General features: G+C 38.1%; 1 protein-coding gene across 1 annotated transcript in view; it reads right to left on the bottom strand.

The window, feature by feature from the left end:
• MEST (mesoderm specific transcript) overlaps window positions 1-24,150 on the bottom strand; it is a 44,133-nt gene extending 19,983 nt beyond the window's left edge. The window contains exons 1-2 of the mRNA XM_073809942.1: window positions 23,934-24,150; window positions 7,016-7,046 (exon numbers count right to left, since the gene is read on the bottom strand). Coding sequence (XP_073666043.1) covers window positions 7,016-7,020 — 5 coding nt within the window. The 5' untranslated portion in view covers window positions 7,021-7,046; window positions 23,934-24,150. The remainder of the gene's footprint in view (window positions 1-7,015; window positions 7,047-23,933) is intronic.
• Between the last annotated feature and the right edge of the window lie 2,577 nt (window positions 24,151-26,727).

Below are 26,727 nucleotides of genomic sequence, written 5' to 3'. Positions count from 1 at the left end.
TCTCCATGATCACACCTTTCTAATTCATCATTCACACACCTGCCCAAAGTGATTTTTCTAAAATGCAAATCAAATCGCATCTCTTTCTGTCTTCAAACTCTGTACTAACTCCTATTCCCAATGCTAAATTCAAGCTCTTTAACTGGTCATGCAAAACACTTCCAAATCTGGACCTTCCCTTCCTCTAGAATCTTCTCTCTTACCACCTGCACCTCTCCCAAACTTCATAATCTGACTTAATGTTGCTAATTGTAGTTCCTCCCAAAACACTGTGTGGTTTCCATTCTCCATGCCTTTACACATCTTTCCCCTGCCAAATACATTCGTCCCCACTTAGGCTACCTAAAAACTTCATTACTCAAAATTCACCTTAGTTGTCACATGCTCTTGAAAGCCTTCCCTGAAGCCTTCCTACAGAAATATCACTCCCTCTGTGCTATCTCTGTCCCTTGTTGACCACTATGTGCCAGACACTGTGCTAAACTCCTTATGTACATTATATCATTTAATTCTGATGATAATGCTATAAAAGAACTATTATTATCCTAATTTTACGGATGAGAAAGCTGAGGCTTTGAAAGATGAAGGAGCTTGCCCAAGGATGCAGAGGTGGTAAGTTGTGGAGCCAGGATCTGAACGCAGATATGTCTACTCATGTTTATCTATTCATCAAAAAGGTTTGTAGAATTAAATGATATATGAAAAATCACAGATCATCTTTGAAAAGTATTACAGAGTTTATTTTTTAAAGGAAAAACACACAGCTGTTCTACTCTAGTAGATGGAAATAGAGTGTTCTACTTTAAACTAATGGTATCGAAGGCCAAATAAATAGCCTTGACGTCAAGCTAAATAAGGAAACAATCCTGCTATTATTCTGTATAATTTTTTCTTATGATATGAATGTTATGAATTTTTTTGCTAAGGGACTGATGTATTGTAAACCATTAATAAGTAGATTTTTTTTAAAAAAATCTCCTTCTGGATAAGTGGGAGAAGAGAGATCTATTGATAAATGGAAAGAGTCACCATAGAATGTTCAAAAACTTGCCAAAGATGGGGATACCAAGATATCATGAGGGACGTATGGAGTCTAAACGAGTTAATGTGTGTAAAGAGAAGAGTTTCTGGCACAGAGAAAGCACCATATCATTGCTATTGCTATTACTGTTGCTGTTGTTAAGAACTTCAGTAGCTCCCAATTCAGTGGTAAAGACAAACACATAAGCTGATGAGTGAATAATACAGCTATGAACAAAGGTCTGTTGGGAGTTCCCAGAGGAGGCGGGGGTGAGGATCTTCCAGGGAATAGGAAGAGGGGCAGGGAACAAGATGGCACCCAGAGGCCATATGACTGAGAAAGGAGTAAGTTGCTGGAACCAGAGCAACACCACCTAACTTCTGCAGAAACGTTTTATTTGTTGGCAGATCTTTTACTTCTGAAAGCTCTGTTTCTTAGAAACTCTAACGTTTAAAGTTTCCTTACTATTCCAAGCATTCTTTTGCTTCTGGCCCAGGAATGGGACCTTAGCCACTGGGCAAAAGAGCAAGACTTTTACCCAGATGACATGAAAGTATGGAGGAGGGGAGAATAAGTGACTGAAGCTTATGAAGGGGTGACCAAGTACTCAAGGGAAGTTCCGGCCCCACCCACAAGTCCAGCTGGGATAATCAGGACTCCAGAAGGGGAAAACACATTCCCATCCCCCAGGCTCCAGCCCCTCCCTAGCAGAGGAGAAACAGATGGGCACAGACTTAGTGATGTGTGCCTTGATCAGGAGGGAAGGGCAGAGGCCATCATCCAACTTGGCAGGCACTGCCCAAGAAGGCCCACCTTTTTCCTCCAAACCCATGCCAGGTGTCTAGCACACTAACTCAGTGTTTCCCAAGCCAAACGACATGGAAGGCTGCTTAAAAGTCTACATTCTTTACCACAGGCCATTAACTTTACATGTAGGCAAAACATATTTATGTTCCTCCTGTTCTTCAATAAACAGAGTAAAGAAACTTTCTGTGGGTAGTTCACTCCAGACCAGTGAAATGAGGCCAGCTATTCTGATGGGAATAACTAATGAGACACATACAGAAACGAAGTTAAACGTTAAACAGAGGAACACTGTTGGTAGAATTGAATAGATACAACTTTTTTGGAGGGCATTTTGGCAATAGCTATTAAAATTGATCCGGCAATTCCACTTTGCCAAATTTATTCTGTGTGTATACTCCCTGACATGTGTCCAAGGATGAACAATGCTGCATTATTTGGAAAAAGAATCTTTTTAACTGAAAACAAGCTAAATATCCATCTATAAGGTGCTGGTTATGAGGCTGCCTAACGTGTAAAGCTTTTCAATGTACACGAAAATGCAAGGTTCAAAAGAGTGTGTATATTATAATCCTACTTGTATAAAAATCTGTATGTATCATATAACTAAATATGTTGATATTTACAATATTAATATATTTACATATGTATTAGAAATCCCTGGAAACATCCAGATGTGGCAAAGCGGCAGCTTAGGGGCAAATCTGGTCTACAGGGAGATTCGTTTATTGCGCTTTTCTGTTTTAAATTTAAATGTGAATGCCCGTAGAAAGGGCCCTTTACTCTCTAGTCTCACACCCTTCAGTTCCCCCAGCTGTTACTTGGCCTGGTCCCTAAATGCGAGTGAGGAGAGCTGCAGGCACTTGTGGGGGTAGCTGGAGGCATGCTTTTAGTATTTACTTTCCACTTCTGATCTGTAAGCAAACATGACATTTATGACTTAAGGGAGGGTAGAGTGGGGACTGACGTCTTTCCATGTCGGAGAGAACAAGGACTAGAGGAAAATAAGGATCCTGAGAGATGAGACACTGATTTGGAAGTTACTGCTACAGGCGAGATAAGGAGCAAGCGGAGGCTGAGCCAGCCAGTAAGAGCAAGGATGAATTGTGAAGCCCAGATTTGAAACTTCTTTTAAAATCCCTTATCAGCCACTGCAGTTAAAGGAATGTACAGGCTTCTCTTTCTTCTTCTTTCTTTCCTGTCATGAGTAATCGCAGCCTGTGGTTTATCACATGGGCAGCTGGGCAGGACTCTGTTGTGCTCTGTGGGAACCCAGCTCTGCTCATAGCACTCCTGGAGAGTCTCATTCTCCTGTGCCTGTGAGTTAATTTCTTTCCCTTCACAGTGTTGGCACCAGCTGTACAGAAAGCAGGAGTCTTCAGCACCAAATATACAGCAGAAATCAAACTTGGATGTGCCTGTACCGAGTCTACCAGATAGTACTGTCCTGCCCTTTGTCTACCTGTAGGATCAGTGGCTTCCACAGTTAACTTCAAGACAATATTAGAAATCCTAATAGTCTGTAAATAAGAGTAAAGCTTTACCTTAAAATAAGAACAAGGAAAACTCCCAAATGAAACATTCCCTTGTTTTTGGCAGCAGTTAACAGACAGCAGCTGGTGTGAGAGTCCTGGATGCCATACTATGCTCTTTCATCTGCTGGAAATTCTTCAGTTGAATGAAATTATTCATTTGAAAGTTTTCATTGAATTTAGGCTGGTATTTCAGGGACTTTTTCTTCTGTAGTCTGAACAGTGGGGAATGCATCATGGTGCTAAATTGGGGAGATTGGGCCGTGAATATAGTCCAATCCATGAATTACTCTTTTTTGAGGGGCTGGTTCATTGAGGGAGAGAGAGTGAGAGAGAGGAATCAGAGATTTTATAACTATAGGAGGGATTACGTCCTATCTATGATTCACTCTACCCCCATTCCCATTATCTCTGTCCACAATATTATGCCTGTCATAGACATTCAGGTGCTTCAGCGCAAATCCACTAAGTTCACACAAGTATCCCAAATGACCATCAGCTGATGGATGGATACATAAAATGTGGTATATGCATACAATGGAATATCATTTGGCAACAAAAAGGTTGAAGTTGAGATACATGATACACCATGGATGAACCTTGAAAACATTATGCTAAGTAAAAGAAGTCAGACACGAAAGACCACATATTATATGATTCCATTTCTACAAAATTCCAGAATAGGCAAATCTATAGAGACCAAAAGTAGATTAGTGGTTGCCTAGGGCTGGGGTAGGAGGGGGGAAGGAGAGTGAATGCTAATAGGTATAGGGATTTTGTGGGTGGAGGTGGTGCATCTAAAATTAATAGTGGGACTTCCCTGGTGGTGCAGTGGTTAAGAATCCACCTGCCAATGCAGGGGACACAGGTTCGAGCCCTGGTCTGGGAAGATCCTACATGCTGCGTGGAGCAACTAAGCCCATGCGCCACAACTAATGAGCCTACACTCTAGAGCCTGCGAGCTACAACTACTGAGCCCACCTGCCACAACTACTGAAGCCTGTGCGCCTAGAGCCCGTGCTCCTCAACAAGAGAAGCCACCACAATGAGAAGCCCCCGAACTGCAACAAAGAGTGGCCGCACTCGCCACAACTAGAGAAAGCCAGTGCACAGCAACGAAGACCCAACGCAGCCAAAAACAAATAAATATATATATATTTTTAAAAATTAATAGTGGTAATAGTTACACAATTCTGTGAGTATAATAAAAACCACTGTAAATTTTAAATAGGTGAATTATATGTTGCATAAAGTGTATCTCAATAAAGTCATTACTGAAAAGATAAAAGGAAGGAAAGATGTATACCAAGAAAACATTAGTTTAAAAAGCTGAAGTGACATATAATATTATAAAAAAGATTTTGGAACAAGGAATATTACCATGGATAAAGAAGGATTTCACAGTGAAAAAGGAATTAATTCATCAAAAAAAAATCCTATACGCGTATGCATATGGTAATAGAGCTTCAAAATAACTTAAGCAAAAACTGATGGAATTAGAGGAGAAACAGTCAAATCCACAATTATAACTACAGGTTTTTATATTCCTCTCTCAAAAATTTATAGAGGAAACAGTAAATCAGAATATACAACACTTGAACAATACTATCAATCAACTACAACTAATTATCATTTAAAGAAAACTCCACACAACAAAAGTAGAACACCCAGTCTTTTCAACCGAACATGGACTATTCATCAAGGTAGATCATACTCAAGATAGATCATATTCTGTATCATATTGGATAGGTCTCAATAAATGCAAAAGGACTGAATTCATTTGAACATATTCTCTAACCACAATGGAATTAAATTATAAATCAATAACAGAAAAATATATGGAAATCCTCAGGTATTTAGAAATTAAACAGTAGACTTCTAAATAATCCATGGGTCCAATACAAATCACAAGTGAAATTATTAAAAATTTGAACTGAATGGAAATAAAAACACAATACATCAAAATTTGTGGGAGGGCTTCCCTGGTGGCGCCGTGGTTGAGAGTCTGCCTGCCGATGCAGGGGACACGGGTTCGTGACCCGATCCAGGATGATCCCACATGCCATGGAGCATCTGGGCCCGTGAGTCATGGCCACTGAGCCTGTGCGCCCGGAGCCTGTGCCCCTCAACGGGAGAGGCCACAGCAGCGAGAGGCCCATGTACCGCAAAAAAAAAATGTGTGGGATACAGCTCAAACTGTGCTAAGAAGGAAATTTATAGCAATGAATACAATCATCCCTTGGTACCTGTGGGGGAATTGGTTCCAAAACCACCACCCCCATACAAAAATCCAAGGATACTCAAGTCCCTTTTATAAAATGGCTGTAGTACAGCTGGCCCTCCTTATCCCTGGGTTCGTCATCCTTGCATTCAACCAACTGCCCATCCCACAGATAAGGGGAGCTGACGGTATTTAACAAGAACAGTCTCAGATCAAAAATCTAAACTTCGGGGCTTCCCTGGGGGCGCAGGGGCTGAGAGTCTGCCTGCTGATGCAGGGGACACGGGTTCATGCCCCAGTCCAGGAAGATCCCACGTGCCTCGGAGCGGCTGGTCCCGTGAGCCATGGCCGCTGAGCCTGCGCGTCCGGAGCCTGTGCTCCGCAACGGGAGAGGCCACAACAGTGAGAGGCCCGAGTACCGCAAAAAAAAAAAAGAAAAGAAAAGAGAAATCTAATCTTCCACCTTAAGAAACTGTAAAAAGAAGAGCAAAGTAAACCCAAGTAAGTAGAAGAAAGGAAATAATAAAGAGCAGAATCGATGAAACTGAAAACAGAAAAACAGTAGAGAAAAATCAATGAAAATAAAAGCTAATTCTTTGAAAAGATCAATAAAATTAATAAAAGTCAGATGAATCAGGGAAAAGAAGACAAAACTTACCAGTGTCAGGAATAAAAGAGAAGAGAATAAAGATCCTCAGACATTAAAAGGATGAAAAGGCAATATTATGGACAACTTTATGCCAATAAATTCAACAACTTCAATGAAAGACAAATTCCTTAAAAAATACAAACTGCCAAAGATCATTCAAGAAGAAAGAAATGAACACAATATCCCTATAGCTACCAAATAAATCGGACTCATGGTTAAAAACCTCCTCACAAAGAAAACTCCAGGCATAGGTGACTTCACTGGTGAATGCCACCAAACATTTCAGGAAGGAATAATCCCAATTCCACACAGTCTTCTAGAAATAAAAGAGGAAGGGACACTTCCCAAATCATTTTATAAGGCCAGCATTATTCTGTCCCCGAAACCAGACAAAGGCATTACAAGAAGAGAAAACAGACCAATATCCTCATGAACATAGATGCAGAAATCCTTAACAAATGTTTTGCAAATTAAATCTAGCAACATATAAATTGAATGACACATCATGACCAAATGGGGCTTATCCAAGGAATGTAAAATTGTTTCAGTATTCAAAAATCAATCAGTGTAATTCACCACATTAACAAACTAAAAAAGAAAAATCATCTCAATAGATGCAAAAAGCATTTGACAAAAGTCAAATCCATTTTTAATGAAAATTCTTGGCAAATTAGGAATAACGAAACTTCCTCAACACAATTAAGGACATCTATGAAAAACCTACAGCTGACATTATTCCTAATGCCTTCCTTCCTAATATAGGGAACAATGCAAGGATTTCTACTTACCACATTTCTGTTCAGCATTGTCCTGGAGGCCCTAGACAGTGGAATAATGCAAGAAAAAGAAATAAAAGTCATACATATTGAGAAAGAATAAGTAAAACAAAATCTATTTATATACAACATGATTGTATATGTTGAAAATCCTAAAGAATCTACAGAAAAGTTACCAGAACCACGAAGTGAGTTTAGTAAGATTATAGAATACAAGGTTAATATACAAAATCAACTGTGTGTCTATTTACTAGCAATGAACAATTATAAAATGAATTTTTAAATACCATTTACAGTAACATCCAAAATTATGAACTACTTGGGGATAAATTAAATAAAACATTACAAGATTTGTACACTGAAAACATCACTGAGAAAAATTAAGGAAGATCTAAATAAGTGAAGTTATATCATGTTCATGGGTTAGAAGGCTCAATATTGTTAAAATAGCAATTCTCTCCAAACTGAGCTACAGATTTGACACAATCACAAAAAAAAGCCAAGCAGACTTTTTTTTTTGCTGTACGCGGGCCTCTCACCGCTGCAGCCCCTCCTGCTGCGGAGCACAGGCTCAGGACACACAGGCCCAGTGGCCATGGCTCACGGGCCCAGCCGCTCCACAGCATGTGGGATCATCCTGGACCGGGGCACGAACCTGTGTCTCCTGCATCGGCAGGCGGATTCTCAACCACTGCGCCACCAGGGAAGCCCCAAGCAGACTTTTTTGTAGAAAGTAACAGCTGATTGTAAAGTTTATGTGGAAATGCAAAAAGCGTAGAATAGCCAAAATGGTTTTTAAAATAGAGAACAAAGTTAGAGGACTTACACTACCTTATTTCAAGACTTACTATAAAACTATAGTAATCAAGACAAGGTGATGTAATTGTAAAAACAGACATGTAGAGCAATGTAACAGAATAGAGAGTCCATAAACAGACCCACATATGCATGGTAATTTGATTTTCAACAAAGGTGCCAAGGCAATTCAGTAGTGAAAAGATAATATTTTCAGAAAATAATACCAGAACAAGTGGATATCCATAGGCAGCACACACATATATACATACACACAAATGGGGGGGTGAACCTGGAATCTTACCTCACTCCATTTACAAAATTGAATTCAAAATAAATTATAGCCTACATAAAAAATGTATTCAAAATGGATTACAGATCTAAACATTATGAGAACTATAACCATAATAGTTCTAGAAGAAAACATGAGAGGAAAGTCTTAGTGGGCTTTGGTTAGGCAAATATTTCTCAACTAGGACATAAAAATATAAAACCTAACAGGAAAAATGATAAATTGGACTTCATCAAAATTAAAACCTTTTGTTCTCAAAAGACATTGTGATAAAAATGAAAAGGAAAGTGACACACTGAAAGCATTCACAATACATATAACTTATAAAGGACTTGTATACAACATATATAAGAATCCTGCAACTCAGTAAGAAGACAAACAGCCCAATTTTTAAATGAGCAAAAGATGCCAACAGACACTTCACCAGAGAAGACATATGAATGGCAAATAAGCACATTAAAAAATGCTTAACATCATTCATCATTAGTGAAATGCAAACTAAAATCACAGTGCAATTCTACTTCAGACCCAGTAAAGTGACTAAAATTAAAAAGACTAACAATCCAAGTGTTGACAAGGATGTGGAACAATTGAAACTCTCATACATTGCTGATGAGAATATGAAATTATATAACCTCTTTGGAAAACAGGCTGTTTCTTATAAAGCATACTTACTATATGGACTCAATTACTCTGATACTGGGTATTACCCAAGAGAAATGAAAATGTATGCTCACATAAAGACTTGTTGAATGTTCAGAGCAATTTTATTTATAACAGTCAAATCTAGAAAAACCCTTCAACTTGTAAATGGATAAATTATACAATATCCACTCAATTGAATGATACTCGGCAATAAAAGGAAACAAATTATTGATACATGCAGCAATGTGGGTGTTTCTTAAAGCATTCTAAGTGAAAGAAGCCAGACAAAAAAGACTACAAACTATATGATTTCATTTACATAAAACCCCCAAACTTTTGGGGGTGGTGGAGACATTCTCTATATCATGATTATGAATGTGGTGAAATGGCTAATATATACAATATACGGTTAACTCTTGAACAACATGGGAGTTAGAGGCACTGATCCTCTACTCAGTTAAAAGTCCAAGCATAGGAGCTTCCCTGGTGGCGCAGTGGTTGAGAATCCGCCTGCCGATGCAGGGGACATGGGTTCATGCCCCGATCCGGGAAGATCCCACATGCTGCAGAGCGGCTGGGCCCGTGAGCCATGGCCGCTGAGCCTGTGCTCCGCAACGGGAGAGGCCACAACAGTGAGAGGCCCGCGTACCGCAAAAAAAAAAAAAAAAAGTCCAAGCATAATTTACAGCCAGCCCTCCACATCCTTGATTCAACCAACCCCAGATCATGTAGTACTGTAGTACAAATTTAGTGGAAAAAATTTGCATATAAGTGGACCCATGCAGTTCAAACCCATGTTTTTCAAGGGTCAACTGTATACTTAAACTTATTAAATTTTATTGTATGTGAATTATACTTCAGTAAAGCTGATTTTTAAGGTGATGTAAAAATATTTAGTATAAGTTTAGAAAAAGTCTGGAAGAATGTACATTAAATTCTTAACAATGGAGAAGAAATTACAAAAGACTTTCAACTTCTATTTCACTTTGTTATATACTCTATAATGTTTTATCTTTTCCCAAAGAGACTTCTATATTAGTCAAGATTCTTATGATTGCTAGTGACAGAAACATAAACTAATTTAAGAAAAGGCAAAATTTATTGGTTTATTGTGTCACTAGTTCATTTATTTATTGTGTCATCTGGGGGTAGATTCAGACATAGCTGGATCTAGGTGCTCCACTGAAGTTTTTGAGAATGAAGCTTTCCTCATCTATTGGTTCTTCCTTCCCCTGCATTGTCTTCATTCTCAGACTGTCTCTCTCACTGTGAGGATGACACAGCAGCCTAATAGCTTAGCAACCCCAGAGGAAAAGTCACACCAGGAAAAGTCCTGAGCCAACTCTTAAAGATGCAGCTGGGACACATTTCCTTCCCTGAGCCCTGGCACCCTGATGGCAAGGCATGGGTAACAGGACCATGCATGGAGCTGAGCAAGGGCAGGGTGGTCTCAGCCCCATACTGAAGAGTGGTTCCCAAAAGGAGAGAAAAAAAAAAAAAGAGGGTCTGATATCAGAATAAAGGCAGCTTAGCAGGCATAAACAGCAGATGACTACTACAATATACTGCTTTTAGAATTAAGGAAAAAGTTATTTTGCTTTTAATCTTTGTAATAACAGAGCCCAAGGAAATATCTTCTGGTGCTTTTCTAACAGAGCATAGCATAAAGCCCACTGTTATGAACTGAATGTGTGTGTCCCCCCAAAATTCATATGTTGAAACCCTAACCCCCCATATGATGATATTAGGAGGTAGAGTCTTTGAGAGGTAGCTAGGTTTAGATGAGGTTATGAGGGTGGAGCCTCCATGATGGAATTAATTTCCTTCTAAGAAGAGAAAGAGACTAGAACACTCTCTCTCCACCATGTGAGGATACAGTGAGGAGGTGGCCATCTATAAGCCAAGAAGCAGGCCCTCACAGGACGCTGAATCTGCCAGCACCTTGATCTTGAACTTCCCAGCCTCCAGAACTGTAAGAAATAAACCTTCATTGTGTAAGTCATCCGTTCTATGGTAATTGTTATAGCAGCCCAAGCTGACTACATGACCCACATATCAGCCTTCTCTGATGGATTAGGGAGGAGTTAAGGAAGATGCCATCCAAGGGGAACCCTTTCCTTGCCAAAACAGAGGGTAATTTGTAGAATGGAGTAGAGGTAAGATAGGGCTTGGAGAAGATTTGTGTAATCCCTTGAGGGAAACGACATAGGTGGTTGACTAGAGATGAAAAAAAGGACTTCCAAGTAAAGCCAAGGGTGGCCATGTGACACACCATGTGGCCATTCTGGGATAGGGGGATGGCTGAAACGATCGTGGTGTTGCTTCCATGTGCTACCTGGAATCAAGCTGCCGGATAACGATACTGCACTTCTGAAGTGTCAGGCCACTTGTGCTTGACGGTAAATAATTTTAAATACTTTTATATTAACACAAATAAGAATGAATTATGAAGTAGAATGCAAAAATTGCATGTGATTTTTAAGATAAAATACAAATTCCTTGCTTGCAATAACCCCTTCAGGCTGCCTCTCACTCTCTCCTTCATGTGAATTCAGGTTCCTCTGCCATTAGAAATTGTTTGGTGGAAAATTTTGAGAAGTATTTCTTTAAGGAATAAGGGCTGGGGATAAAGGATGTTCTTGGGGTTTTTACAGTGTCCAGACACTTTGCCAGAAGAAGAAACCAGGCAAGGATTCAGGAAGATTTGGGATTTTGAGGACAGGGCTAACATCTGGAGGGATTGGCAGAACCAATGCTAGTATATGCATAAGGGACTGAGGTTCAGGGCTGCTCACGTAAATCCTAAGAGCAGCTGCATTCCTGGGTAACATCTCATGTGGAAAGCATGGGATCCTGCCCTGGCTTAGGGTCTGGATTAGCATCTCTTTGAGGAGTAGGAATCTAGTGTTCTCGCAGAGGCACATCCATTTCTGGGGTCAGGGGAAGTTCATCTCTGAACAACAAGCTCTGGTGAGCAGCTTTTTGCCTCAGAATTGGTGGAGAAGAGAGATGGAGCCCAGAAGGTTTAGAGTTCACAGGTTTAATAAGATATGGGAGATCCACAAAGGGTCATAAAAATTAAAGGACATTTTAACACCACAAAAGTAAAAAGGACAAAATGGAAATGATAGCCCTTCTCCAGAAAAGGACCATTAGCTGGCACCTGGTCTTTTTTTTTTTTTTTTCATCACAAGGCAGAAGAAAAATTTTATCACAGATCACAGCATTCTGAGGAACTGAGAATACTGCAGTGAAGGACAGGATGGGTCCTTCCTTTTATGCACTCTGGGATGACTGAAAATTACCCCCAGGAGGACTTTATTTAAAAACAGAGGAATGAGCTAACACTACTGTAGTCATCATATTGCAATATTTAAATGTATCAAACCTACACTTTATACATCTTAAATTTAAACATTGCATAATGTTATATGTTAATTATATCTCAGAAAAAAAAAAAAGAAGACAAGGAGAAAGACAAGCTCATGGCAATTAGCAGGACATCTACAACCTGACCACAGGATAGCAAAGGACACTCCTGCTTCTGTCTCTCCTGGGTGGGGACCCTCGAAATCTTAATAAGTCTTGGCCATTATGGTGAATTTTAGAGGGCAAGGAACAAGGGGAGGTGGAGCAGAATGAGAGAATTAAATTGGAAATATAGATTCTTGAACTGAGGTGGATGAAGAAATGAAATAATTATAAACCCAAAGGCCAAAAAAAGGAAAAAAACAATCAACCTGCACCTGGAGCATTAGGTTCTGGAAATCCAATTTGCACATAGAGAGTGGAGGGGCCTTCGCTGAGGGGGGTGTGCCAGGAGCTGAGGCCCCACTGGTGAGCAGAGGACTGTTGCCCTGGAGACAGTCTTAGCTTAGAAATGGCAAACAGGAAAATAACAGGGGCTTAAGGGAGAAAGAAGAAAAAAGGCACTGCCTGGGATGGTTGATATCTTAGAAACCAGACTATACTGCATGAAACAAATGTACTTAAAAGGATAAATACAGATTTAACTGCTTTGAATAATGAAGATAGGAAGAAGGAAGATATTTTAGTTGTTTCTGGGTTTGGATGGGCGATCAGACACTCAAGAGATTTAACAGAAGAAAAAAGAGAAATGTGTTAGAGCAGAAACTGAGATACACTTGACTATCTCCTAGCCTCTATTCCAGAATGTACTATTGAAATGTGCTTTCAGAGAGCTATTGATAGAGAAATAATAATAAAAATAAATCCAGGGAGCTTCCTTCTTGGTGCCCATGATAATAATTTGAGATGGCAGATTTAAGAGGGAGAAGTCCAGAGCTATTTAGCATAAAATTCAGAGGTAATAATTAGCTAGTTTCAAGGCAAGGCAATGATTGAGGGGAAATGGATTGGGCAACCATGGCCAGGAGATTTGGGGGTTAAGACTTGGTCAAAGTAGGTCTGGACACCCTCTTCAAAGTGGCTAAGGGTTTTGATACTGAAATAGGAACCCCGAGAGACTGGAGCTAGAGAAGGGACTTCCTGGAGCAGAAAAAGCCAGGAAGATCGGTCAAAGGGCTTGGAGTAAGGGACAACTGGGAGAACCAAGCCTGGGATGTGCACAGAGGACAGATGTGAAGCTAAAAACAATAGCCAATAACAAAGGAAAGAGGAATAGGGACAGGTGGATAATATATTGCCTTGGGCAATTGCTGAGAATGGACTACAGCAGTGGTTCTCAACGTGTAGCCCCCTGACCAGCACCATCAGCATCATCTGGAATTTGGTAAAACGCAAATGGTCCGTCCCCCTGAATCAGCAACCCTGGGGATAGGCTCAGCAATCTGTGTTTCAGTAAGCCCTCGAAGTGAAAGCAATGCACTCTAAAGTTTGAGAACAACTCTACTGAAGCATCCCTGGCTTGCCTTTAATGGCTGCTTAGACCAACAAGCCAGGGAGCAGGGCTCCCTTAAACCTCTGGGTTGGCCTAGATGGGTGAATAAATGGTGAGACTCACTGAAGGGGAGCCACAAGAAGCCATGTCTGGGTTTGACACTGGTGTTGGACTGATAGGAGAAGTTTTAAGCAAAACTACACAGCTCATAGAAGAGAGGTAGACAGGGCTAGCCTAAGTAATAGGACTTTAGGAAGAATCAGAATTCACTGATAATTTCTCTTATCACAGAACTAGCTCTGGAAAATGACAGGTTTATAATAGAATTAGTGAACCCAATAACAGAAAACAAACAAAGGTGACCCTATGATCTGAATATTGAACAGGTATACAGGTTAGAAGGCCCCCAGGAAATGGAAGAAGTACATTTTCAGCTTGCGGAAATCAGGTAGTAAAGCAACAAGAAGCTTTAGACATCAGGAACCAAAAACATGCAGACATAACTGGATGGGGTCAGGGCACTAATGGAGAAGACTGTAAATGACTGTAATTTTCAGAGCTGTGAAGCCATAAATTGCTCTGGGAGGACTGCCTACTATTAGTGTAGCACTCTCTGCTCTCAAGATGAAGCAGCTGGAGGCTGTGAAATTGGTTAAAATGATTCTCAGAAAAAGAAGGAAAATTGAATATGAAGGAAAAGAGGTCTTCTGCCACCCTCTCAAAAGAGATGGGGCCCAAAGCCCTGGATGTAGGGGCCTGGACCATCTTCAGAGGTGAAACTGTCTTCAAGTGTCTGCAATCCAAGGAAGGAGTTTTAAGGCTAAAAACTCAAGGGCACTAGAAAGTAAACTGACTGCAATTCTTGCTACCATTAAACTTTTAGTTTTATAGAGAGGCAATGGAAGGACCTCAGCCTGTGGGGGCAGAGACTATATACAGGATGTATAGAGGGAACAAAAACCGTTGCTTTGGTAATGGTGTTAGCGTTGAAAATGACAGACAGTAAACTAGGGATATAACAGGGGCTTAAGGGAAAGAGTGAAAAGACCTAGTACCGTCCCCAAGTTCTAACCCCATAAACTGCTGATGCCGCAATAGGAAATAAAAGCTAAGATACAGAGTCAAAATGAGGGAGGATCAAGGTACTAGGAAACCCAAGAATGAGAACTAGGCAAGTGGGTGAGCCAGAGATGGATGACTGCCAGAGACCAAGTCCACTTAAAAGCTTTCCTCAGGGCTTCCCTGGTGGCGCAGTGGTTGAGAGTCCGCCTGCCGATGCAGGGGACGTGGGTTCATGCCCCGGTCTGGGAAGATCCCACATGCCGCGGAGCGGCTGGGCCCGTGAGCCATGACCGCTGAGCCTGCGGGTCCGGAGCCTGTGCTCCGCAACGGGAGAGACCATAGCAGTGAGAGGCCCGCGTACCGCAAAAAAAAAAAAAAAAAAAGCTTTCCTCAGCCCTCTCTCTTTTTTGGGGGGTGAATTTTTAATAATTTTTTTGAGATATAACAGATATATAACAAATCACAAATATTTAAAATAATCTAGTTAGTGATTACGAACATTATCTGTCACCCCCAAATTTTCCTCCTGCTGTTTTGTGATGCATTTATTTTCCTTCCCTCACCTCCTATATACCCATCCCCAGGCAATCACTGATCCAGTTTCTGTCACTGTAGGTTAGTTAGACTTTTCTAGAATTTTATATAAATAAAATTGTGAGTATGTACTCTTTTTTGGATGACTTCTTTCACTCAACATAATGATTTTAAGATCTATCCATGTTTTTGTATTGTTACTTTGTTCCTTTTCAATGCTGAATAGTATCCCATAGTTATATGGAATCAACTATATAGCCATCAACTGTCTATTCATTTACTCATTTATCTAGTCATCTGTACATGGACATTTGAGTTGTTTCCATTTTGAGGTATTACAAATTAAGCTATTATGAACATTCACATACAAAGCTTTGTATGGACATATTCCTCTTAAGTAAATTCAAATGATGTTTTATTTGATTGGGGTTTGATTTGCTAAACTTTTGTGAAAATTTTTGTGACTATATTCATGAAAGATACTGATATTCAGTTTTCTTTTCTTATAATGTCTTTGCCAGGTAACACTGGCCTAATAAGATGCATTAGGAAATGTCTTCCTCTTCCATTTTTGAAAAATTTTGTATAGAATTGGTATTTTTCTCCCTTAAATTGTTGGTAGAATTCCTCAATGAGGCTATTTGGCCTGGAGCGTTTTTGTTGGTCAGTTAGTTTGTTTTGCGGGGAAGGAAGATTTTTAAACCTACAAATTCTATTTCTTTAATAGATACAGGACTATTCAGGTTACCAATTTCTTCTTGAGAAAGATTTGGTAGTTTGAATCATTGTCAGATTTATTGGCATACATTTTTTCATAAATGTTATTATCTTTTTAATGTCTGTTAGAGCTGTAGTGTTATCCCTTCATTTATTCATGATATTGGTAATTTTTGTTCTCTTTTCTTTCTGATCAGTATGGCTACAGATTTATTTACTTTAAAGATGTTCCCAAAGATCCAGCTTTTAACTATCCCAAAGAAGGAGCTCTTAAGCAAGTTTCTAGGACCTTGAACCATTAATTAATCCCTTATCACAAAAGATTCTAGACCCACGTTTAAAGGCACCCACTTATTGATGCAACTAGAGTAACTCAGGTTGTCAAGGAATTATGCTAGAACATAAATTCACCATTCATCTCAGCACAGAGGTTCCCAGCAGGATCAATAGCACTAGCCCTCCTGATACCAAGAAATTCAATTTTTCATTGAGAGTCAAAAATCTACAGGTGTTCTTAGACCAGTGCTTGAGTTCACTGCATACTGATTTTCTAGGCATGTTGTTGCTCTCTGATGTCCCCTACTCCCCAGTAAGAACCAAATATTAGCACAGCTAACCAACAAAAAAGAGAGAAGATAAAAATTACCAATATTAGGAATAAAAGAAGAGAGACCCCTCTGATATTAAAAAGATAATTAGGCAATTATCTTTTAAAAAGATAAAACAACTCTATGTCTCAAAATTCAAAAGGTTTGGTAAAGTGGACCAACTCCTTGAAAGACACACATTGCCAAAACTCACCACAGAAGGAATAGATAAGGATAATTCTGGTAACCTTATATCTATTAAAGAAAATACATTTGTAGTTTAAAACTTGCCCCCGGGCTTCCCTGGTGGCGCAGTGGTTGAGAGTCCGCCTGCCGATGCAGGGGACACGGGTTCATGCCCTGGTCCGGGAGGATCCCACATGCCGCGGAGTGGCTGGGCCCGTGAGCCATGGCCGCTGAGCCTGAGCGTCCAGAGCCTGTGCTCCGCAACGGGAGAGGCCACAACAGTGAGAGGCCCGCGTACCGCAAAAAAACAAAACTAAACAAAAACTTGCCCCCAATTAAACCCTATAAAAGACAGTTTCAATGTGACTTCTACTAAATATTTAAAGAAGAAATAACACTATAACTATGCATACTATCTTACACAAAATAAAAAAGGAAGGAACATTTCCCAACTTATTTTATGAGACCAGCATTATCCTAAATACAAAAATCAGACAAAGACTGATTTCAAGAAAAGAAAACTATAAACTAATATCTCTCATGAGTTAGATACAAAGTGTTAGCAAACTGAACCCACCAATAGAGAAAAAGGAAAATACATATGACTAAGTGGGGTTCATATTAGGAACACAAGACTGGATCAACACTTAAAAGTCATCAGTATAATAGTAGCTATAATTATTAATACTATATTATATACTTGAAAGTAGATCTTAAATGTTATCACCACACACACAAACAATTATGATTATGTGATGGGATAGAGATATTAACTAACCTTATTGTGGTAATCATTTTATAAAATATACATGTATCTAATCATCACACTGTACACCTTAAATTTACATATGTTATATGTAAATAATATCTCAATACAGGTGGGAAGAAAATAAATCAATATAATTCACCATATTAATAGACTAAATGATAAAAATAATATGACCATATCAGTGGTGCAGAAAAAGCTTTTGACAAAATTCAACATTGATTCATGATAAAAGTTCTCAGGAAACTAGAAATGGAAGGGAACTTCTTTAACCTAATAAATGGTACCTGCAAAAACTCATACAGGTAACATTATACTTAATGACAAGAGATTGAATGCTTTCTTTCATAAGATTTGGAACAAGGCAAAGATGTCCTCTTTACCTCTCCTGTTCAACATTGTACTTGAGTTCCTAGCTAGTGCAATAAGGTAAGAAAAAGAAATGTATACAGATTAGAGAGAAATAAACAAACTAGTCATAGGCAACATGATTATTTATCCAGAAAATCCCACAGGATCTACAAAAAAAACCTCTAAACTAAAAATTGAGTTTAACAACATTGCAAGATACAAGCTTAGCATACAGAAGCCAGTTGTATTCCTATGTACAAGCAATGAACAATTGGAACCTGAAATTAAAACAAAACAATACTATTGACAATAGTACCACCCTCAAAAAGGACTTAGGTATAAATCTAACAAAATACGTACAAGATCTGTATGTGGAAAACTAAAAAACATTTATGAAAGATATAAAGAAGATCTAAATAAATGGAAAGATGTACCATGCTCATGAGCTGGAAGACTCAATATTGCTAAGATGTTAATTCCATCAAATATGGTCTACAGATTCACTGCAGTCCCAAACAAAATCCCAGTCAACTTTTTTGTAGATTTTTATAAGCTTATTCTAAAATTCACATGGAAAGGCAAAGAAATTAGAATAGCCAAACAATTTTGGGGAAAAAAAAATGTTACCTGATTTTAAGACTTACTATTACTATAATACTACAGTAATCATAATAGTAATTATAGATATAGATTAACTGGGATGTTGGGGGAATCCCAGGATGGAATGTAAACTGTGACAAATAAGTTTAACTGTATTACATATGTATGCCATAACCACATTTAAGGGTGTAGGGAGAAAAGGAGCTGACCTTAAGTAACTTTGGAAACTGCATTTCGACTAGAAGCTTTAAGGCTAAAGACAAAAGAAACTATGCATAAAAACTGAATTTTACCTGGTAAATTTGTTTCTCATTGGAGTACAGGTTCACAATTCTAAAATTGCTTTACATGTATATCGAAGATGAACAACTAAGTAAATGGATGGTGGATGGTGGGAATCAGGTTCCTCACTATGACAAGGGAAGTTACAGAGAAGAAAGGAAAGTTAAAATGAAACTTACAGTGCTGGTTTTGAAGGCAGAGGCATCAATATGAGCTCATGTATGTATTATATATATGAACTCGTCTGTGCTTTTATATATATGTATGTATATATATACACATATATGCACATGCAGAAACAATCATAGATATACTTGTATTTATTAGTTAGTATACATAAATATATTATGCAGCTCTGTCTGCTGAGAGGACCAAAAAGCATCCTAGTAGTAATGAATAAACCCAGTGCTCAGATTTTAGTTTCCATGTACCATTTTCGAAGTAAAATAAAACAAAACAGGCATCTTTGAGAAATGATTGAATTCTAAGATTGGGGTGAAGAAAATACAAGAAAGGAATATCTTGAAGTAACAGAAAGTAAGAAAATTCTCAAAAAAATAAAATGATGGGGGGCCTAATAAAGGGACATAGGAACCAACCTGAAAGTGTTCCCAACTGCCAAAATCTGAAACAATTTGAACAACAAAATAATAATAGTATTGGATTATAACCCAAGGCAAATATACATGAGTCCATACTGATATAAATAAAATATTGAATGAATGAAATAAAATGAAAGTGACAAGACACTTCCAAATACATTTATTAATTGCCTATGCCACTCCAGCAGGTGAAATTTAATTTCTTCCTTTCTTGACGTTCCAACTCATTTCAAAATAATAGAGTATGGAAAGGGAGAAATATAAACTATATCATGAAGAAACTTGGCAAATACCACCTTAACCAAGTGATCAAGGCTAACACCACCAGTGATATCATGTGGACATCATGTACCTCCTGATACGATGGGATGAGAAGGGCACTTCACTTCTGTGATCTTCCTTCAAAAACCCACAACTGCAGTCTAACTATGAAAAAAACCCAAAAACCTCCAAATATAGAACATTGAATAAAATACCTGACTAGTACCCTTCAAACTGTCAAGGTCATAAAACACAAGGAAAGACTGAGCAACTATCATAGACCCAAGGAATCTAAGGATACATGATTACTAAGTGCAGTGTGGCATCCTGGATAGGATGTTGGAACAGAAAGAGGATATTAATGGAAAAAGTCCTAAAATTTAGTTAATAAAGATATACCAATGTTGGTTTCTTAGTTTTGACAAATGTATGATGTTAAAAATAGAAGAAATGGTGAGGGACTTATGAGAATTCTCTGTTATCTTTGCAACTATTCTATAAATCTAAAGTTATTCCAAAATATAAAGGTTTTTTTTCTAATGAAGGTGACATAACCCATTTCCAGACAAACACAAAGCTGAAATAATTTGTCTCCAACACTACTATACTACAAGAAATGTTAATGAAGTTTCTCAATCTGAAGGAAAATAATACCTGAAGGAAAATGATTTCTTCTTGAAGGAGGAAACCTCAGATCTACACACACACACAGAGGAATCAGAAATGGCAAGTATGTGGGTTAAAAAAAACTAATTTTCTCACTTTTGTAATTTCTTTAAAGCATATTTGACTGTTTAAACTAAACTGTTACCAATGTATTGTGGGATTTATATATGTAGAAGTGAAATATATGACAACAAGAGTGCAAATGACAGTAGGGGTATGTAGAAGTATATAGTTTCACACTTAATATTAAATATAATACTATTTGAAGGTGCAGTGTAACAAGTTAAAGACGGATGTTATAAGACATAGGACAATCACAGAAAACAAAGAGGCATAACCAGTAATGCATTAGAGGAAATAAAATGAAACACTAAAAAATATGCAATTAGGGCAAAAGAAGGCAGAAAAAGAGAACAAAAATCAGATGAAAGAAATAGAAAAGTAGTAGCAAGATGGTAGACATAAGCCAGACAATATATGTAATTAAATTAAATGTAAATACTCAATTATAAGGCAGAGCTTGTCAGAGTGAATAACAGAGCAAGGCCTAACTATCTGATGACTACAAGAAATGACTTGATATACAAAGAAATAGTTAGACTAAAATAAAAAGATGGAGAAATATAACATGCAAACACTAAACTTAAGAAATCTGGAGCATCTTTATAAATATCAGAGAAAGTAGACTTTAGAATAAGGAATATTGCTAAGAGATAAAGAAGGACCATACCGGTTTCCTGTTGCTGCATAACAAATTACCACAAGCCTGGCAGCTTAAAACAATACTCACGTATTAGTTCACATTTTGTACATTAGAAGCCAAGCATGGCATGGCTGGCTTCTCTAGTCAAGATATCACAAGGCTCAAATTGGCCAGGTTGAGTTTTCATCTGGAAGCTCTGGGGGAAAAAAATCTGCTTTCAAGTTCACTCTTGTAGTTGGAAGAATTGAGTTCCTTGTGGTTGTATAACTAAGTTCCCCGTTTCTTTGCTGTCAACCAGGGTCTCACTCAGTTCCTAGAGGATACTGTCATTCCTTGATATGTGGTACCCTCCATCTTCAAGCCAGCAAAGGGCACTGAATCCTTCTCATGCTGCAAATTTCAGACTCCTCTTCTGTGACCAGCAGGAGAAAACTTTGTTTTTTGTGTTATTAGGTCAGTCTTACCCAGATAATCTCCCAGTCTCAGGTCAATAGTGCCAATAAAACCTAACCCACGGAGTAAAACCCATCACATCAACAGCCCTGGAGATTATTCAGGTTATATATACCAGAGGGGAAGGAAATTTTGTGGGTCATCTTAGACTTCTTCCTGTCATAAGGACATTTCATAATGATAAAATGATCAAGTCACCTGGACATAGTAAGACTAAATACGTTTGCATCTAACAACAGAGCTTTAAGATATATGAGAGAAAAACTAATGGAACTAAAAAAATTATACAAATTCACAATTGTGGTTATGAATTTCAGCCTTCCTTTCTCAGTGATTAATAGAGCAAAAGGACAGAAAATTAGTTAAGATACAGAAGACTTGAACAACACTATTAACCAAGTTGACCTAATTGACATTTGTAGAGCACTACTTCCAATGATTTTAGAAAAGCTATTCTTTTCAAGTTCATGTGGTATAGTCACCACAATAAACTATATGTTGGGCCATAGAATAAGTTTCACCAAATGTAAGAGGATGGAAATTATAGAGTGTATTCTCTGACTGCAAAGGCGTTAAATTAGAACTCAATAAAACCCCTATTATAGCAACTCCACCACAACATGGAGACTCTCCAACTTGATGTTTGGATGTCAGTATGACTGTGATCCTTTGGTATGGTCAAAGAAATATTAACTACTCACATAGTGTAGAAGTCCCAAGGTGAGTGGTGGCGAGGATTGCTCTCTCTGAGTGAAAATCCAGAACAGAGAGAAAGAATGGATAGTGAGTGTGCAATATTTCATAAAGGGAAATACCTGTCAGCGTAAAGTTTGAAAGAGGTTCCACCTGGCATGAAAAGAGGCAAAGAGGCAGCAAGAGGTCACCTGTGCTCGTGGGCCTTGGGCGTGGGTGAGCTTTATCAGGATGCTACAGGAGGCAACAAACACAGGCAAGCAATAAGGCTTAAAGATGTCTAACATTAAATCAAACGTCAATTGGAGTTTGTTTCTTTCATACAGTTATCATGACCCCAAAGAGAAGGAAATTAAACAACAAACGTAAATGATTCTTGGATTGAAGATGCAATCACAGGGAAAATGAGTAAATATTTTGAACTGAATGATAATGAAAATACAACATATTACTCAGGCAGTGCTTATAGGAAAACTTTTACCTTATCAGAAAAAGAAAGATTTGAAATCAATGACCTAAGCTTCCACTTTAAGAAACTGGAACGAGAAGCGCAAAGCAAGCCCATGACCATAAAAGAAAAGAAATAATAAAGATAAGAGCAGAAATTAACAAATGAGAAAAGAGATAGATAATGGAAAAATTAACAAAGTAAAAAGTGCTTCTTGGAAAGGATAAATAAAACTGAGAAGCCCTTAGCTAAACTGATCCAGGAATAAAGAACACAAATCACCAACACCAGGAATGAAAAGGTGTTATCACCACAGATCTAAAGACGTTAAAAGGATAATAATATTTTGAATAATTTTATGCCAATAAATTTGACAACCAAGATGAAATGAGGAAAAACCTTGAAAAATACTCTTTATAATAATAATTGATACCCCAAAAGGCAAGTATTCACAACACATATATCAGACAAAGGACTTGAATCCAGAATATGTCTATAGATATCTTACAACTTATTAGTAAGAAGACAAACTATCCAATTTAAAAATGGGCAAAGGATTTGAAGGGATCTTTACAAAATTAGATAATTAGTCAATAAGCACATGAAAAGATATACAAAAAGTTAGCCATCAGGGAAATGCAAACTAAAACTACAATTATTTACAACTACACACTCAGTAGAATGATTAAAAATTTTTAAAGTGACTATTCTAAGTGTTGGAGAAGTTGTGGAGAAACTGGAACTCATATATTGTGGGTGACAAGGTAGAATGGTATAACCATTTTGGAAAACAGTTTGGCAATTCCTTATGAAGTTAAACATACACTTACCACATGAACCAGCAGTTCTACACCTGTTTACCGAAGAGAAGACTTATACATGAATATTGATAGCAGTTTTATTCATAATAAAGCCAGATATTTGCCCCAGACAAGGAGAATTCCTGTCTCATGCTCCTCTCCTCCAAAAATGTAAGAAGCTACTGAAACATGCTGCCTGCTCTCAAACCAGAGGCATCCAAAATCACCACAGCCAGATTTTGCATTTAACAGCCACCCTAAATCCCAGGAACCTGCTCTCACTAATCTCTAGGCAACAGGACTCAGCTTCTGTTCTTCCAAACCTGATTACTTACCTAAGTTCCTATAGCCAATGTGAATCTCTTTCCCTGCACTTTCAAAGAAGCTTCAGCAAAGCCCCAACACCAAGAAGACCATTATAGCAGGATTTCCTTCACCAGATAACTCAGCACCACAAATGCCAACTCAAGAGCCCATGTGGCTATTCTAACCAGTAGTAAATGGGAAATGCCTGCAAGAGTCTGGAGATGGGCCCAAATTACCCTGTTAGTCAAAGCAGTTGGGAGGAGCATCTAATGATTGCTTTGTAGTAACTCAGGAGGAATCAGTTTGAATCAAGAACTCACCCAAGATGGCGATCCAAGAAATACTTGAGAAACTGTGGTGGAAACCTCTGTGAATTTGTTGGAGAGTCATGCTCAGGACTTTCAACTGTTCATCCCCAGGTCCATTCTTGGTACTAGACTGGCACCCCATGTGTTCTCTTCTTGCAGCAGTTCCTGAGTCATCCACTAGCTTCCTCACCTCCTGCTGCTGTCAATAACTAGAGTGGTCATAAAGTTTATCATCCAAACTGGGACACCTGAGAATGTAAAGTGCATGTTATTAATTATTACAGTTTGATAACAGGTTTAAACTGGGACTATCCCAGGAAAACCAGGACATACAGTCACTCTAATGATGACTCCTCTGCCCCAAGGAGTTCTCTCTCAAAATTAACTGGAGAGTCACAGTCACCACACCATTCTCTTTGCTGCCCCCACAAAAATGCAAGTAGACTTTTCATTTTAAAGGTTTTATTTCTAGTCATTAGAGGTAAATTGACAATGATAACTAATAAGAGAAAATTAAAAGAATATAAAGTACCTAATTTATGGTCCCTAAATAGCCAAATACACTGAGATGGCAACTAAAATTTCATGGACTTTAGTTTTAGATTTTATTTCCTTTTCTTTATGTAAATGACCACCTATTATTGCAGACACATCACATGTGTATTGTGAAAAATAAGAAAATGTTGACAAACCAAAACTACAAAATAAAACACCTTCACCTAGAAATTACTACTACTGAGTGATGTTAGCAAAAATAGTGGGCTAAGAACCTCAAAATTCTCTCCTCCACAAAAACAATGAAAAACTAGCAAAAATAATCAGAATCAACTTTTTCAGAACTCTGGAAAATAAACAAAGGGTTACAGTAATCCAAAAAGTATTTATTAAAAAAAAAGCTGAATCTCAGTAAGAACTGAGATTTGTATGATAATTTGTATAATAATTTAATTTGCCATATTCCCATGTACTTCTTTCCAGCTCCATAGTTGTCTTGGAAACCAATAGCCCACAATTACAGTGAAAACCAGCAGCCTGGCAGTTATCAGAGGGGCAGAATGGAGTTGGAGCTCCTTCAAAGCTCATTCATAAAGAACTGTCATTATTTGACCTATCTGGTGGTTCCTGGGAGATCCCACTTGCAAGGTTGTCTTTATTTGACTGACTCGGGGTTCATCCAATGCAAAAAACCTTTTCCCCAAGACAGTTGTCAAAAACAATTAGAGGTAATTGTTTAACTTCACAGCTGCCTCACTCATTGGATAATGGTTGGGGCAAATAATAGACTAACTGAAAAACGTAAAAGGAAAATTTGACAATGAAACCACAGGGACTGTAAAAATATCTGCACATTCCTGGGAACCTAGAAGGCCACATGCATATATGGAGCTGTGCTCATGCTTAGGGCTGTACACATAATCAGCAAAGACCTTAAGAGCTCATTTTTACTTGAGACCTTGAGTCTCTGTGCAAGCAGGAAGTAAAGGCAAAGGAAGAATTTTCAACTGCCTAGCTGAGTGTTGAAGGCATGTCCCAACATATACACTGAGCTCCTCTGCAAAGACTGGAAGACTTATTGGTTCCTAGAAATTTCTGCCCTATTATTAGCTGACCACTAAGCTAAGAAATCAGAGATTTCAATATACAGCAAAGAATACAGACTTTACAGAATTTGTTAAGAAAAGTCACTAAACAAGCAATAACAAACAGGAACAGCAATGACAAACCTTGGGGAGGGGAGAGAATCTGATTTACAGATTACATTCCAGATTGCCAATCTGAATTCCAGATTACCATATTATATTATTTAAAATGTCCAGTTTCAGTAAAAAATTTTGAGAAATGAAAATAAATACGAACATATGGTCAATACATAGGGGGAAAAAGCAATCAATAGAAACTCCCTGAGAAAGCCCAGCTGTTGGACTGAAAGGACAAAGATTTAAATCAGCTATTATAAATGTTTTAAAAAAATGAACTGAAACCATGTCTAAAAAACTAATGGAAAGTATGAGAACAATATCTCATAAAATAAAAATATCAATAAAGAGGTAGACATTATATTTGACAAAAAGACCCGAATGAAAATTCTGTGGTTGAAATGTACTATGACGGAAATGAAAAATTCACTAGAAGGGCTCTAGAACAGATTTGAGCAGGCAGATGAAAAAATTTTCAAACTTGAAAATAGTTCAGTTGAGCTTATCCAGTCTGAGGAATAGAAAGAAAAAAGAATGAAGAAATATGAAAAGAATCTTAGAGATCTCTGGGACACCATCAGCAATTCAACAAAAGTTGGAAACTTCAATAACCCACTTTCAATAATGGGTAAAATAATAAGACAGATTAGTACGGAAACAGAAGACTTAACACTATAAACCAACTAGATCTAATAGACATTTATAGAACACTCCACTCAACAACAGTATAATACACATCATTCTTAAATGCACATGGAACATTCTCCAGCATAGACCATATGTTAGAACATAAAACAAGTCTTACTAAATTTAAAAGGATAGAAATCATACAAGGTATTTTCCCTGACCAAAAGAGACTAAAATTAGAAATCACTAATGGAAGGAAATTTGGGGAATTCACAAATACTTGGAAATTAAACAACACACCCCTAAGTAACCACCAGGTCAAGGAAGTATCACAAGGGAAATTAGAAAATACAACTGACCCTTGAACAACACAAGGGCTAGGGGCACTGATCCTCCATGCAGTCAAAACTCCATGTGTAACTTTACAGTCAGCCCTCCATATCCTCAGTTCTGCATCCATATGTTCAACAAACTGCAGATTG

The sequence above is a fragment of the Tursiops truncatus genome, chromosome 9 (assembly GCF_011762595.2).
Source record: "Tursiops truncatus isolate mTurTru1 chromosome 9, mTurTru1.mat.Y, whole genome shotgun sequence".
In the NCBI taxonomy this organism is placed as follows: Eukaryota; Metazoa; Chordata; class Mammalia; order Artiodactyla; family Delphinidae; genus Tursiops; species Tursiops truncatus.
Note: the sequence above shows the minus strand (reverse complement) of the source record. Positions and strands in the feature narration are given on the sequence as shown.